Source organism: Apus apus, chromosome 1 (genome assembly GCF_020740795.1).
Source record: "Apus apus isolate bApuApu2 chromosome 1, bApuApu2.pri.cur, whole genome shotgun sequence".
In the NCBI taxonomy this organism is placed as follows: Eukaryota; Metazoa; Chordata; class Aves; order Apodiformes; family Apodidae; genus Apus; species Apus apus.
Genome location: NC_067282.1, coordinates 103,359,594 through 103,375,365, shown reverse-complemented (window position 1 = coordinate 103,375,365; position 15,772 = coordinate 103,359,594). Strand labels below are relative to the sequence as shown.

Below are 15,772 nucleotides of genomic sequence, written 5' to 3'. Positions count from 1 at the left end.
GTAGCAATATCCTACTCAAAAGAGATGCAAATGCCCTATTTTCAATTTCAGAGAGCAGCCACATGAAAAAGACATACTTTTATTTGTTTTTAATTTTGTATTCCTCAGAGGATACACTTGAGTAAAAATGTTGAGCTTTTCTCTGCAGAAATAAAAGGTTCTTTTGAAAAGAGAGATATGTGGCATTCCAATACACTCAAGTATTTCCAAAGCTATGGAATTTTGTAGTTTATAGGCTCACAGTCTTGCAAAAAGAATGAAAAAAGAAAAAGACCTTGTAGTTGGTGGTAACATAGGAACCTTAAAAGAAAAGTCACCTGATGAGTTTACACCTCTTCACCTTCCAAAACTTCACCTTTACTGAAGACTCTTACTTAGCCAGGTCTTTTTTCCTATGCAGTCCCAGCCTTACACGGTTTCCTTTAAATCCATTAGATTATAGGAGGCTTAATCTCCTTGGATGAGGTCTATTTATTATTTTTTTTTTCTGAGTTCAATTTAATTTTGATTTCACAAAGAATAAACCCGGTTTCCACTTGGGTTTCCTGCAACATCTAGAAATGCTGGCAGGAGCACTGTCTGCTGTCTTGCTGGTAAGTGTGTAAGAAGTCTCGTATCTGCCTTTAACAGATTAAAGAAGAAAACCCAGTAGTTTTCACTAGTTGGCAATTGATTATGACTGAATTTGCTCTAATGGCATACCCTGTAAAGGAATTTAAATTCTTTATCAGTGGTGTCAGGTAAGATTCAGCTGTCCTGACATTCTTTAAAATGTCTAAGAAAAATGGGCAATTTCCCAGTGTGATTGCCTTTTTTCCTTGACTGGTGGGACTGGCTATGGCTTGTTTAGGTTGGACACCTGTTAGATAGCTAACAAAAGGGGTTATGCATTCCATCCCTGATGACTAGTACAGAGCAGAACAGGTTTTTCACAGTCACATGCTTCAAGTTAGAGTAAACACACACGGAAAAAGAAACTTGTGAGGTAAGAATAAAAATGAGGCCAACAGCAACTGTTTCGGTACCTGAAAAATCAGTAAATACTTTGTTCAGCTCCTCCTTTTCACTTGTAGCTGCTATGAGCAGTCTTTGACTCAGAGAGAGCTCTACAGGGAATCTTGCAACATGTTGTAAGACTTTTGCTCATGTGAGGAATTTCTTGTGTAAGTAGAAAATATTTGTTAATGACTTCATCATTTGTCTGTGTAAAGGCCAAGACATTAACAGCTATATTTCCACAAGAGCAAGATAGCAGAATTCTTCATGGCTAATCAGGAAGACAGAGACCGCAAGGATTTTTCACACACTTCTATTTACTCTCTCTTTGTTTTGTTTTAAGGTCCTATTAGAAATAACATGAAAACACAGAACATGCTACTTCAAAGTCAGGCTTCAGGGCCTGATTAGAACACAGAAATGCAGAGTTGCAATCCCTATTTAATTTATCTAAAGAATTCAGAGCATACTGAGTATATTATGCTAATAGACTCTGCTAATCTCTGAGTCTTTCACACTTAGGCAAATGAGGTTAAGGGCCAAAGTGGTACCGTGACTCCTGCATGCCCCTATCTGTGTACCAAGTTTCAAATCTGGGCATTACTTTAACACTGATGCCACGTGTGGCAATAGGTAGGTGTGTACATTGGAAAAAGAACAAACTGGTGTTGTTGGCCTCCTGCTTCTGTGTTCATTAAGATCAGTAAATAATTGTGGTAGTCTAAAACAGATCTGTAGTCCTAATCCTCACAAAGGCCAGGCTACCATACAGAGACGCTGTAATAGTCAGTCAATGCTACATCTGTGCTTTGCTGAAAGACTCCAGAAATCTTATTCCTTATCTCTTCTGAAGTTATCAAATGTTACAGTGTCACACAATCTCTTATCTTAGCTCAGATACCTTAACATTTATTGATGTTACATTTGTAGTTGAAATAAAATGCTAAAGTGAAAAAAACATAAAATACAACAGCCATTTTAATGTACTTACTACAGTTTGTTAATAAGTAAAACTGCTTAACAGTCTATTAAATGTCTGCATTTAAGTGTGTTATGCAGGTATGATAAATTATTCAGCTGAAAAATCTGATTAATTAGCACTTTTCATTAATATTTACATGTTTCACGCTGAAGCAACAGGGATGTATTTATTATGTTTGACTTTAGTATTTTCTGCCACCCTCTAGGGTGCTGTCCAGCATGACAAATGCAATCTTGGCCCGAGTTTATAAGCATAACGATCTGGACCTAATGACAAAAGAAGCCACGATCCCAATAATCAATGGACTGTCCAATTTACATCATCCTCTCCAGATTTTAGCTGATTACCTAACTCTTCAGGTAACAATATAATCCCTGTTTAACAGCATTATTTATTTATTTATTTTTGCTAAGTCTTGGTAAGTATCTGGGGAAGACAGGTTCAAAATAATTTATTCCTAGGTTTTTCTAAGTAGCATTTACATGGCACTTGTTATTTAAAGAGATTTTCATCCAGCAATATAATTAAGGACCTGCTTAATTTAAAACAATTACCTCATCCTATCCGCTGTAGCGAGACTAAAGCTAAGTATAAAATTAAGTGCTTCCTTGGAATTAGGCTCCAATTCAAAAAAATGTACAGGGGGCTTTAAATATTAAGGTAAAGGTGAGATGTTGGCTCAGCCAAAACCAGTGGAAGTTTTCCCATTGACTTAAAAAAACTCAGTAGTTCAGTCTTGACTCCTCCCTAGTCTATGAGCAGTTTAAAAGAAATCGTTATCCATATCGTAGGAAATTGGTTGAACAAATTTTTATTGAAAAGCCAGTTAATGCCACCAGCACAAACACGTAGTGTTCAGGCACTTACATCTATTTAAACTTTGCTCAAATGAATGAATGGTTAAAAAAAATAATACTTTTTAGTTTAATCTGTTGAAATAGTTGATTTGACAGCATTTTGACACCATTTTACATTTTACACATAGAATACCAGATATTTATCTGTGAACAGAAAAACTATGCTGTTTTACAATCATTTGAGGAATGAGCTTATAAAAAAGATTATTATACTGCACTGCTGGTTGACAGCTATGATGAACTCCTCTGACCTTGTTTACTTTCTGAATGAATAAAAATCATACTACTTGAAAAAGGGAGGGCAGAATAATTTAGTGATTCATTCAGCTGTCAAAGATTCTTCTATGGGACATTCAGTCCATGGAAAAGATTAAGTGAGAGTAATATTAAATTATTGCTGCCATAAACTTTAGATACTGGAAAAACCTATGTTTGGTGAAAATTACTTTTTTCTTACTCTGAGTAGTATTTTTCATAAAATTCTCAATACCTAAAGTGAAGAGATCAGCAAAAATTGGTGAACTTGAGACTAAATACTTCACATACCTCAGGATAAGGTACATTTGTGAGATCACATTGAGCCAGCATCAAGGAACTGTTCAAATTACATAAGAGAGTAAGCTGTAATGAGAGCATCGCCAATCATTAAATCACATAACTTCATTTAAACACTGTGTGCAACTGCAAATCAGGTGAATCCTACAGTTGCGTTTTGCAGGGGGTTCTGTCTTGCAAACACCTTAGTTATTAGTATTTTATCACTTGTGAAAAACAGGCTTCAGGAATAATCTGTGACTTACAGTCTACGCAACTATTGATATTTCTGTCCATAAATCTGGTTTTATGCCACTGACTGCAGCAGCATAGTTCAGAGTGCTGTTGTCCTGTACTCCATCTCCAGTTTTGCCAGAGAGGCCACTGAACATCTCAATCATCCTCTAGAGATGGATCTCTCTCCCCACTGAAGTTAGGGAGAAACCTATGAAGATCAGCAGAATGAGTACATGCCCTGTATCTGATCATCCTCTGCTTCTCCTCCATTGTGTCCTTGTGTGGCGCAGCCATGGTAGAACCTCCAGGTGAACGTGAGCCCACAGGTTGGACTTTTTCCTTGGTTTGAATACCTAGGGTAGCAGCAACACCAGATGTATGTCCTACTTGCACCAGGCTCTGGGGAGGACATCTTCAGAAAGAGTGCGTCCCTGCCCATTTCACATGATGAGGACACAGGACCACAACAGTTGGTGCTCAAAGAAAAGAAACATTTGATGTGGAAAGGTATCATGGCAAAGCGAGCACTTACAGAGATCTCAAGGAATGGCTCAGCTTTTGGACAGCTGTAGAAACGTTTTGAAATGTGCATCACTCTCCTGGTCAGCCTGATAAGCACAGCACTGTTTCTTCCGACTGTGCCCATTTCTTCCCCAGTCTTTCCAGCATGTTCCTTAGCCTAGAGTTTATCAGGAGGTTTTTAGAGGGCAACTGAGTGGCCACCCCACTTTGCCAAGGGTGTGCTGCACCACTGCTTTATGACCCACTTTACATTCTTGCTTTCTTACCCAGGAGGGAGGGTCACTCAGGGGGAGCTCTTGGCAGCACGTGGTGGGGTGTTGGCACTGCCTGCTCTTTCCCTTTCTGGCCTGCCTGTCTGCTGCCTTTTTTCCTCTCTGCACTCTACACTGAGGTGGAGAAGACTCGTCCTACAGCCAGTATCATGTAATAAAATGGCATTTAATCATATAATGAAATTTACCAGGTCACAGAAGTAGAATTAACACTTGAAGAAGTGTGGGCCACAGGGTCTAGTTGTTACTCATGACAATCAAATTTCTTGTGGGATTTTCAGCAGCATAAAAGGATGTTATCCAAGTACTGCCTGCAAGAAGATTAACATAGGGATCCTGAATAGTACCACTAATTCTTTAAATGAGTTAAAAGTTTATATAACATTTGGACTACTTTCCTGCAAGGTAGTTTATTTGATTTATAAATACATGCAAACTAAAACAGTGGCACAGACTGCTAGCCTTATATTTACATATAACTACAGATTTTATGAAGCTTATTTCTCTTTAAAAATCTCTTCCTTATCTCTGTTTTCCTGTCTGGATCTGCTCCTCCCTGCTGTCAATACGTATTGAACATGTACTGGGGTTTGGCTCTTTTTTTTAACCCTGCTGCAAATGCAGAAAAAATGGAGCACTACAGGCACTCAGGCCCTCTTCAAGCTTAGCACACTTTTATTTTCCATTTTTTAAAGCTCATTAATTTTGTCATGTACCTTCTTGGATCCTGCTTGAGCATTTCTCTTCAGTCTGAAACTGCCTAATTTCCTGGTTTATTTTGTCAGAATGTCTTCTTGCTTATGGGTTCTGATTCCCTTTTCACAGATGCATTTCAGTGTGGTTGTTTTAGTATAGTCTGTTGCATTTCCCAAACAATGTGGCTGGTTTATTTTCAGGCCTGTCAGTTCTCATTCTGTGTTCAGGGTGTTCTTGTCAGATCACAAAGTGTGCTTCTGTCCTGAATACTGGGGTGGGATTCTTCAGGTTCAACATCCTCTTGCCCAGTGCCTTCTTCTTGAGCAACGTGGAGCCCCTCACATATTTGACATCTAAGCTGGCTCTGCCCTTTAGTACTATGGTCAGAATTAATGCCCTCTAATATGCCAAGAGGGATGTTTTTCTTAGCATACATGCTACTCTCTTTCTTTGAAGTTGGGTTGAGCTGAGTTTGCTCTTGAGTCATAACCCCCTAGCTATGGTTGTAAATGTTATGCAACCTAATTTTGAGGGTTTGGGGATTTGGCCTTTAAAGACAATGAGTTTGTGTGGTGACACTGTGCATGCGCAGAGCCACTTCACTTCTCAGTGCTGAAGGCATGTGACAGCTACTTGCTGAGTCCTCCCAGTGCCTCTCAGTCTCCTGGGCAGAAGCTGTGGCTCACAACGTCTGCTCTGTGAAGCGTGGCTGGAGGGCAGCATCAGACAATTTGTATTCTGGGGACAAACCAGCTATTGACATGGATTCAATTGAAATGAATGTCACTGGCCAAATCAGCTAACTTGTGAGTGACTGCAGGGTGGCCAGACTGGTAATTAAGTGGATCCATATGCCACTAGCTTTTTACGTCACTGGTCTGCAGGGAAATTTCTTTTGCAGAAATAAGTGGCTGGCATAAGAAATACATCAGGATTTCCTTTTTAAGTAGTGTAACAAATGACAGAGTTGCCCAGCTTGAGGAGGGTTGCTGTATATTTTCAGCTTCTCTTCGATGTGTGACGCAAAGAGCTCAAATTATTATAGTCTTCCAATTCATCACCGCCCTCATCGTAATCATTATTCTTATAATTAAGAATCCCAACTAAGGTCTGGACTGATCCTTTAGAATACTCTATTTCAGTAACAATGAAAAAAGGCAACGTGTGAGTAGGAAAGCTAATGGGCCCAGCATCTGCCTTCAGCTCAAGCTGAGAAGCAGTAGATTCAAGTTTGAAAAGTTTCTCTTTTACTGGATTGCACTGTCTCCCAAAGGGCTAAAGCTTTGATTAGTACCCTAGTTTCCATTTTAATTTTTGACAGATTATTGATTCATTGTTCAAAAGCTTGTGTTAATTGAGGGCTGTTATGACTCGTGGTCAAACATTTCAGAAGTAATCTATAATGGTGTCAGAGTTTCAGCCTAGCGGCAAGCAAGTCCAGGCAGAAGCAGACATGAATGTTCCTAATTAGTTAAACCAGACTTCTCTAAACATACAACAGTGCTAATTCACTGAGCATGCTGTTTTTTTCCTGGGGTTTGATACACTGATAGACTGAAACCATGGATAAGAACAGAATGAAACCTTGCAAAAACAGCATGAGGATGAGAAAGTGGACTGTAAAATCAACATTAATTATTTAGCAGGGATTTTTCAGGAGAACAGCAAAGCCAAGTTTTGCAGCAACAATCACTAGTTTGCCAAAAAGGCATTCATAAGGGGGAAGGGCTCTAGACTTTCTAAAAATGTTATTTTCTGTATGTCTTTACTAGGAGTATAAATATTTTGAAGTCAGGTTCCAAATGTAAAGAGAAACTGCAGAGCACTCAAGCATGTAAAAAGCCTACATCAGTATAACAGTCTGGAAAAACTGGGGAGGGGTGAAGGAAAAAAAAAATCTTCAGAGGCTCAGGTGATCAGCATGTATTGTAAAAGTTCTGGTTTAACCTACAGTGTAACCATTGTGGCAGATTATTTTAGAGGGGTTTTTCACCTTGCAGTTGTGTAAATGTGTACTATAAAGCAAGGGAAAAAATGTACATCTCCTATAAGGTGACTTTTGCATTTTGCTGCACCTTGAGTACTGTGTTCAGTTCTGGTCCCCTCACTACAAGAAGGACATTGAGGTGCGGGAGTGAATCCAGAGAAGAGAAACCAAGCTGGTAAAGGGTCTAGAGAACAAGTTTATAAGAAGAGGCTGAGGGAACTGGGGATGTTTAGAGAAGAGGAGGCTGAGGAGAGACCTCATTGCTCCGTACAACTACCTGAAAGGAGGTTGTAGTGAGGTGGGAGTTGGCCTCTTCTCCCAGGTGGATAACGAAATGGCCTGAAGTTGCACCAGGGGTTGTTTAGAGTAGATATTAGGAAGAGTTAATTATCAAAAGAATAGTCAGCCCCTGTAACAGGTTGCCCAGGGAGGTGGATGGCTGACCATCTCTTGGAGGTACTCAAGAAATGTGTAGATGTGACACTTCATGGCATGCTGTAGTGGGCCTGGTGGGTTTTTCAGGGTTGTGTGTTGGTGGTTTTGTGGGGTGGGTGGTTGTGGTTTTGTGATTTTTCTTTCCCCCAGGTGGACAGTTGGACTCGGTAATCTTAGTGGTCTTTTCCAACCATGACAATTCTGTGATTCTGTGAACACAATAATCTCGTCTTTCTTGGAAGCTGAAGATGTATGCGTATAGGCAGCACAGTCACAGTCATAGTGAATGGGCTTTAGATGAAAAAAATTGAGTTACAGCAGCAGTGTACCAGCATAAAGTTTACCACAAGATATAAAGCAGGCTCCACTAGCACACACGCAGCTTGATTCTTCCTTGTCTACAACTTCTTCCATTAGCTAACCATCGTCATCACGACTGATAGCTCATAGTTCAGCTAGGTCCACTCTGTACAGTAGTCACTGCAGATGTGGCTTTGCAATTTGCAGTGCATATTGAGGGCCATTATATAAACATCTCCAGTACTTTGTATTTTTTCTGTAACAGCTAGTAGCTTGAGAAAACAGAGAAAGTATTTAGTATGCACTGTGCTTCTTTTAATGCAGAGTAGCAGCTGGTAATAAGGTGGAAGTTATTTAACATAGCAGTATATTTGTGAGTCACTAGTCAGTGCTTTGAGCATTACAGGCTGAAATGTCTATTTTTAAACAGTAAGATCAAAAGAACTCAGGGCTGTCTCATTTGCCTCTGGCTGTGGGTTCACATCTCAGCTATCACTAAGCCCTAGCTGGAAACAACCCTTTAAATAAATGCTTTAGTTTGGCCTTCTCCTGGGAGCACCATTGCTAGGAGATGTGGAAGGACTTTGAAAGATCCTTAGAGACCTGCAGAACTGAAGTAACTTCCATGTGGACAGAGTCCTGATTTGCTCTCTGGTAAATGCCCTTGCATCAAGCCTCTCCCAATGAGCCTGTTAACAAATTTCAACTGAAAAAGTGATAGTTTTACAATGCCATAGTTTTAACCCTTAAATGGTAGGACTCTATTAGGTTTGGATTTCAATGGCATTTTCATGTAATTCAGTATTTCAAGTGCTAATATTTTTGGCTGAAAATTGTGGTCACTGGCAGAAATGCTAATAACTTTGTTCTGGAACAACTTTACAACTATTTGTTTAGAAGAAGCTCCTTCCAGGAGAGGAGGGGGTAGGCCCAGCCCCTTTCCTGTTCAGTCTTTTGTCAGCTTTTCTGTGGCTGCCTGCCAGGTTGCCAGTTAGTACAGCTCTACAATGTGGATGCTTATCCTCTCTGACAAGCATTGAATCATGTCACACAAAGTGTTGAAACACTGTCTGGCTTCCAGCTACTACAGTGCCATTGTAGTATGGCCCAGTTTTGAACTAAGAATAAAAGGCTCTCTGTCTTGTCTTTAGTCTTTCAAATCATGAGGTGGAGTTGTACAAAGCAGGTTTATAGAAGTATTTGGTTATGTCTTTACAAACTTTCTGGTATCAACTTAAGTACCAATAAACATACATATTTAAAACAAGGTTTGCTAAAGGACTTTAAATTATCCTGCTCTGGAAATATGAAGTTCCTGTTACTCTTGTTCCACCTTCAGTCTTATCTGTTGGTGGCTGAGGGCCAGAGTATCTGCACATGCAGTACCATCAGGCAAAGCTACAATTAATGCTGTAATGCAGTTTCATGTTTGAGTAATCCACACTTTAAAAAAAACCCACTAAAGTCTTTGTCTGTACAACAGAGAACAAACCCTGCAGGCCATGAGTGGCACAGTATTACATTTGAAGCATTCCTCTTTGCTGTCCTGTAGAGCTGTGAGAGTTAATATGCACTCTAATGGCATGGCCACTGCTGTGGCTGCAGGGAACGTTGTGTAGAGACAACAAGCCAGAGCAAACCTGAATAGGGATATTTTCACAATTTGGAGGGAAGCTGGAAGGAGTGCTAACCTAGACATTAGAACTGCCTCTAAATTAAGAATTTCTACCATTCTCCAATAATTATGAGCACCAACCCATGGCTCTACGGCTTTGGTGCTAAAGTTACTGTATGTCTGGTGCTGGTGCTCTCAGCCTGGACCTCCCCACATCACAGATGTGTTAATGTGTCCCTCGCTGGAGAAAGCTGTAGTGTGTGGATCTTCAGGTAAGACACAAGGACTTGATTTTCCCTCCCTGACCATCTTGTAGCTGCAGTAACTTCAATTAAAGCCATGGTTCTATGCAGCAAGCATTTGAAGGTAGCTAGCCTTCCACCTAGGGCATCAGCTTGCTCAGCTCACCTGGATCTTAACCCCAGGGCTGTCTGATTAATTTGGCAGGAGCACTATGGTGGGCTAAGCGGGCTCACTCTCACCTGGGTTGGGGATGGAAACAATGTCCTTCACTCCATCATGATGAGCGCTGCAAAGCTGGGCATGCACCTGCGTATTGCGACTCCCAAGGTAAGGAAGGCATGCACATGGAGAAAGGAAGGCAGTTGTTACCCCTTCTTGTCTCTGCCACGTGGACAGTTCCCAAGGGCCTCAGCGAGTGGTGCTTGCATGTATCTTGAGTGCCTCCTTTCAGAAGCAAGGTTCAGAATCCTGAGTCAGTTATTTTGATGCAAAGCAGGACTAATTCTACTGAGTCCAACTTTGGAAGGGTTATGGGGAATTCACTACTGTAGTATAAATGACAGAGGATGATACTTCCATTTGAGAAAGTGTTACAAAGTCATCCAATGCTTCTCCACCCCCCCCAAAAAAAAGTGAAAATAGATTTAGGTTGGTAAAGTGTTGTATCTTGGTTCGATCAGATTGGTGACGTAGCTTTTTAGAATGCTGCATTGTAATACAAGATAATATATAAAACAAAGAATCAGCTTAGAACAAAAAATTAAAAGATGTATAGGTGTTTCATTCTGTAATTGTTGAAATATATTTTTCTTACTTTATCAGAACACTTTCCACCAGTTTATCTCCAAAATAAACTTTCAACAAAATCAACGTAATTTCCTCAAGTTTTACAATTCTGAAAGACATTCTTCCCATAGCAAATGGTTCAATGAGAATTCTTCTAACCAGTGCTCATAATCAGTGAAGATCTTATACATGTTCCATGGTATGTTACCCATTGTATCTTTTGGCAGGGCTTTGAACCAGACCTTGGAATAACTAAAACAACTGAACAGTACTCTAAAGAGGTAGGAGCCTAAGGAATAACCTAGCAGGGTAGTTTGAATAGAGTTTATTTTCATTATAAATAAAGTTGAAGTTCCTTGTATTCCTGATCTTCTTATTTTATTCACATTAGTATGGTACCAAGTTACTTCTCACAAAAGATCCTTTGGAAGCTGCAGACGGTGCCAATGTCTTAATTACAGATACATGGATTAGTATGGGACAAGAAGAGGAAAAGAAAGAAAGATTAAAAGCATTTCGAGGTTACCAGATTACAATGCAGGTAAAATTTGAGACTGTTATTTGTTGGTGCTTTTATAGTTTGCATTAATGCTAATCAACATCAACAAGGCATGAGTTTTGTATTTTTTTAGCATGGGGCCAGGGCACAGCCACATGCAAACCTCCCTCCAGCTTGGAAAACAAAGGTAACAAGGTTTGAGTTATCTTATACACTTCACATGGTTTGACCTATTTCAGAGCTTCCCAATGAGGTCTAACTCCAGAACATTTGCAGGAGAGCTAACTCTTTACTTCTTTATGACCTAAAAACAATTTCTAACTTTGCATTTCCTCTTTACTACCAGGAAAGAGCCCTTACATTTTATTTAGAATTAGTACCTCACAGACTAACTGAGTGCAGCATTTGTGGCAATTCTGTGTGTATCTGTCACTGAATAAAGCATTAATTATATGTCTTTAAAATAATCTAGTTGAAATGCTTGTCAACAGAAAATCAGTTAGAAAAAATGTAGTCATACACTATCAATTGTCCAAGATAAATAAGACATTTTCCTTGCTGATAGAATTGCTGGTTTAGTTGACTGTATTTTGACTAAGTTCACAAAATGCTATTGATGGTTATGTCTCTGAAATGGCCTAAAATGCTTTAATTCATTGTGCATTGCTATTAGATAACTATATTATGAGTAACAATATCAAAAGAAAAAAAAATAGCCTTTTAAATCATGGTTTTGTATGTTCTTGTTGCAATTATCAATAGTATCATATTACTGTATGACATTCAAATAAAGATTGCCCTTTATTGATCCAGTAGGACACTGGAGCTTTTGCTCCTCTACTAAAGCCAGAGAAATAGGAGTAAATATTTGACTTTTGTGAAGTCAGGACTGAATGCTTACTGAATTAAATGGGGATATTCCCATCTTATTTACAGACGAGGAATTCTGTTGAAGTCAAGGGAATTCTTCTGAGTTTAGCATCCAAGTAACTAGAGTGGGAGCTAATATAATATTTGTTAACTGTTTTATTAGTTAAAGATGTTCTTAATGTCCTCACATATTTCCTTATTTTCATATTGGGTTTTTTGACCTACAGACTGCAAAATCTGCTGCTTCCAACTGGACATTTCTGCATTGTTTACCCAGAAAACCTGAGGAAGTCGATGATGAAGTATTTTATTCTCCGCAGTCACTGGTTTTTCAGGAGGCTGAAAACAGGAAATGGACAACTATGGTAAAAAAAAAAAAAGAAGATAACAGTAGTTAGAGGTTAGGGTTACCTTCTCCATAGACTACAGGCTTGGATTCAGCTTGGTTCCTCAATACATAGTAAATGTTAATACAGATGTTTCAAATGCACACAATGAGCCTCACAATTTTGTCTATAGGCAACATATATATTTAGCACAAATACTTCTGGACTCGAGTCTGACCAATTTTGATGATAATCTGCTGTTGTTTGACCTAGTTTTTATCACTAAGTGAAAACTAAAGTATAAACTGTCATCTTCTGGTCTTTAAATCACTGGGTTTGCTCTAATGATTAACTCAACTGCTCAGTTTTAGAACATGTTAAATGCTGAGGTCCCAGGGACTGGTCTTAGAAACTACAATTTCCCAAGCACTTAAAGCTAGAGGTTCTGCAGTTTTCTCTCAGGAAAAACTGCCACTGGCATCAATACGAACTTTGCCTGAGAAATGCTGCAAGAGAAAAGCTTTGAAGGACCCTGAAAAGTTATGGGGTGGGTAGTATTATGTGAAGCACGGGAACCATGAGAGAACACTTAACATTTAACATAAACCATAATTCCCCTCTCAGCATTCCTCGAAATTCAGAAAATTACTGCCAGATCTCAGTAGCCTGTTATTTAGTTTTGCCTTTAGAACCATAATGTTGGCAAAAGCTAGTGAAAACTTACAGAGGTGAAAAAAAACTCCAGAAGTGGCATTGTTGTAGCTCTCAGATGAACTCTAGATTTGCTCCAAATGAATAAGTTGTTGAGTATTGTATTTACCAATAACTCAGATTTTGGACACGGTCAAAACTGATAACAAATTCATATTAAATTCATAGTTTTCACCTTAAAATTCTGTAAAGTGGTAATATTTTTATTTTAATTTTGCAGTGTTTTTAATTGCCCTAAGTATTATTTTTTAAAAAGAAAACAAACCCTTTACTTTGAGTTTCAGCACTTTGAGTTTCAGGGATTTTTTTTTTGGGGGGGAGAAAAATGTCACGTTTGTATTTTATCAAGTTATACAAATAATGAATGTATGGGTCATGTTTATATACGTTTTTTCTACTACTGTCAGCCCAGACAGCAAAGTGAAAAATCAATTATTTGCTCAGATGTAGTTCCAAAGAGGGCTGAGTGCAGCCACATCATGGGTAGCAGCGAGGGGCTGCACAGAGGTATGTTCAATCCCTGTGGTGTGCCTGGTGTTGCCAGTGACACTGAGCAGTGTGAAGGGAAAGGAAGGACAGACAACTAGACCCAACACCCCTGCAGAACCTGTGTAAATCCAGTTTTGGCCCAAAATAACAATTTGCAATCAGACATTGCTGTGAAATGACAGCTCAGTGGAACAGGCAATACTTTGACAAAATCAAGCAAGCATGGGGCTTATTATGTACACAGGGCAGGGGGAGGATAGCAGAGCTGCTGCTACACCCTGTTTTATTTAGCTGATGTTCCCATTGCTCTCATTTCACAGCCTAAGGTTTGTTCAAGTACTAGGGGAGGGCAGGAGGAGCAGATGACACACTATTAACCTCAGTGAAGATTTTCCCTGTTTTACCACAGAAAGTATTGCTAAACTGGGATAAATTTTGAAGTCCTTATTCTAGTATGGCTCTTGTTGATGCTAATGGAAGTTCTGCTGAAATCCACAAGCAAGCCACTGTGCTTCTTGGGTACTTACAGTGTCTCCTAGCAGTAGCTGAAGCTACAATATAATACACCAAAAATGCCTCAGCATTTGATCTAAATCCTTAGTCTGAATTTTTCCGATGCTGTCCATTAATATATTTTATCTGCACTAAGAAAACCTATCAGCTACAATACAGAACATGCTAACTGATTTTCATCTCTTTCCTGATTCATCATCACAAATTCTAGCAAATGACTCTAACTGTGCAGTTTGTGTCAGGACAATAATTTTGAACACAAGACTTTAGAGCTGGGAAATATTTCCTCCTTATTTGTTTTTATGGAGTATGTGGTTCCAGTCTGATTGGATTTTTGCTTTTCTTCCTCCTCTAGGCTGTCATGGTTTCCCTGCTGACAGATTACTCACCACAGCTGCAAAAGCCTACATTTTGATGCTTGGATTCCTGCCAAGAGAAAAATATTCCTTATTGGCAGAATATTCTGGTCCACAAATACATAGATCTCCTTCAGAAAGGATCAAGGCAATGAATGATTCTTGAATAAAACCATGTAGTTAGCTGTATAATATTGCATTACATTGGTGAAAATGTTCAAGACAATAAACACCATTGCAAAAGCTGCTTTTCATCTTTGTGTTCCAAGTTGGCTATCCCTTCTAATGATCAGCATCACAGAAAATATTCCAAGGTTGTACTTTAATTATCGGCTCTACCAGCTATAGGCACAGCATAGCCTACATATAGCTGTGCTGGAACTCATGTAGTGTAATATGACAGACATAAACTTCTCCCTAAACCTGTCTGTTTAATTGCTGATCTCGGGAAGTGTAAGCAGAGAAGCAATGGTTGAGTTTGCCTTGGTTGCCTGTGCATCCTGGGCACTGTGGCTCTTGCCAAACTGCAAATCCCACTCCTGTTTGACACTGAAAACATTGAGACCTTGTGAGCATTACTTTCCTCTATGACGTTCCAGTGGGCTGGCACAGGACAATATTGATGCAGAATTGGAATAGCACACCTTCCACAGAGTTGGATGAGACTGAGAGAGATGGCTGGAAGGAACAGGTTCATTCTTTGTCCATCTTCCCTAGACCTTCAGTCCCTAAACAGAATTTTGGCTAAAGAAGTGTTTTCTTTTTCTTTTTTTCTTAAGCACACAGGTGGTGCACCATATAATGGCACTGGGTGCAGCTCCTTTGCAGCGTGATGTATGTTTCAGCTTAGCCTTCTCAGTAGTAAACAGATTCATGACATTTGTAGTTTTTATGATGGCTGGATGTGTACATTGAGTATTTCAGCTAAACCTTTGAGTACTATTAAAAAACACCTTCTTTGTTGTTTCTAATTAGTTTCAGTAATCTGTTGAATTTTTTTTTTACTGCTGTAATGCTGGAACAATGTCTGTGATTTTAAAAAAATTCTTCAAATAGGTTTCCATTTTCTGACCAGCTGCAAAGCATTATTTGATTTCAAAATTGGAGTTCACTGCTGGGCCACACAGATCACTGAAAGGAAAATAAATATGCATTTGTGTATCTACCCACTTATGAATGATTTGTTATTTTTGCAGGCATTTATGTGTCTCTTGTTAAAATTACCATTTTACATGACAACATTACAAGAGTTTTAATAATTCAGTGATCACTTATACTTCAGCAAAGATCTAGCTGCATCAATGATGAAGGAATAGGGTATGTGCTAGAAATCAATGTTTTACTTTCCAATTTAGTATGGAGTGGAAAACATATGCAATGCAGTGTGTTTCTGGTGGTATTATGCCTTGCCTTATGAAATAGGTTCCAGTTCAGCAAGGTACTTAAAAGTATTGTTGGTCCTCTTGGAGCTAGTGAGCTGTTCAAGTGCTTGGAACTGTAGATATCCTTACTAACCTGATTTTGGTGCTAGCTGAGAGGAAGACAA

At 39.1% G+C, this 15,772-nt stretch overlaps 1 protein-coding gene across 1 annotated transcript in view; it reads left to right on the top strand.

The window, feature by feature from the left end:
- OTC (ornithine transcarbamylase) overlaps positions 1-14,405 on the top strand; it is a 30,401-nt gene extending 15,996 nt beyond the window's left edge. The window contains exons 5-10 of the mRNA XM_051631629.1: positions 2,184-2,337; positions 9,881-10,003; positions 10,690-10,743; positions 10,854-11,003; positions 12,059-12,196; positions 14,226-14,405. Coding sequence (XP_051487589.1) covers positions 2,184-2,337; positions 9,881-10,003; positions 10,690-10,743; positions 10,854-11,003; positions 12,059-12,196; positions 14,226-14,285 — 679 coding nt within the window. The 3' untranslated portion in view covers positions 14,286-14,405. The remainder of the gene's footprint in view (positions 1-2,183; positions 2,338-9,880; positions 10,004-10,689; positions 10,744-10,853; positions 11,004-12,058; positions 12,197-14,225) is intronic.
- The last annotated feature ends 1,367 nt before the right edge of the window (positions 14,406-15,772 follow it).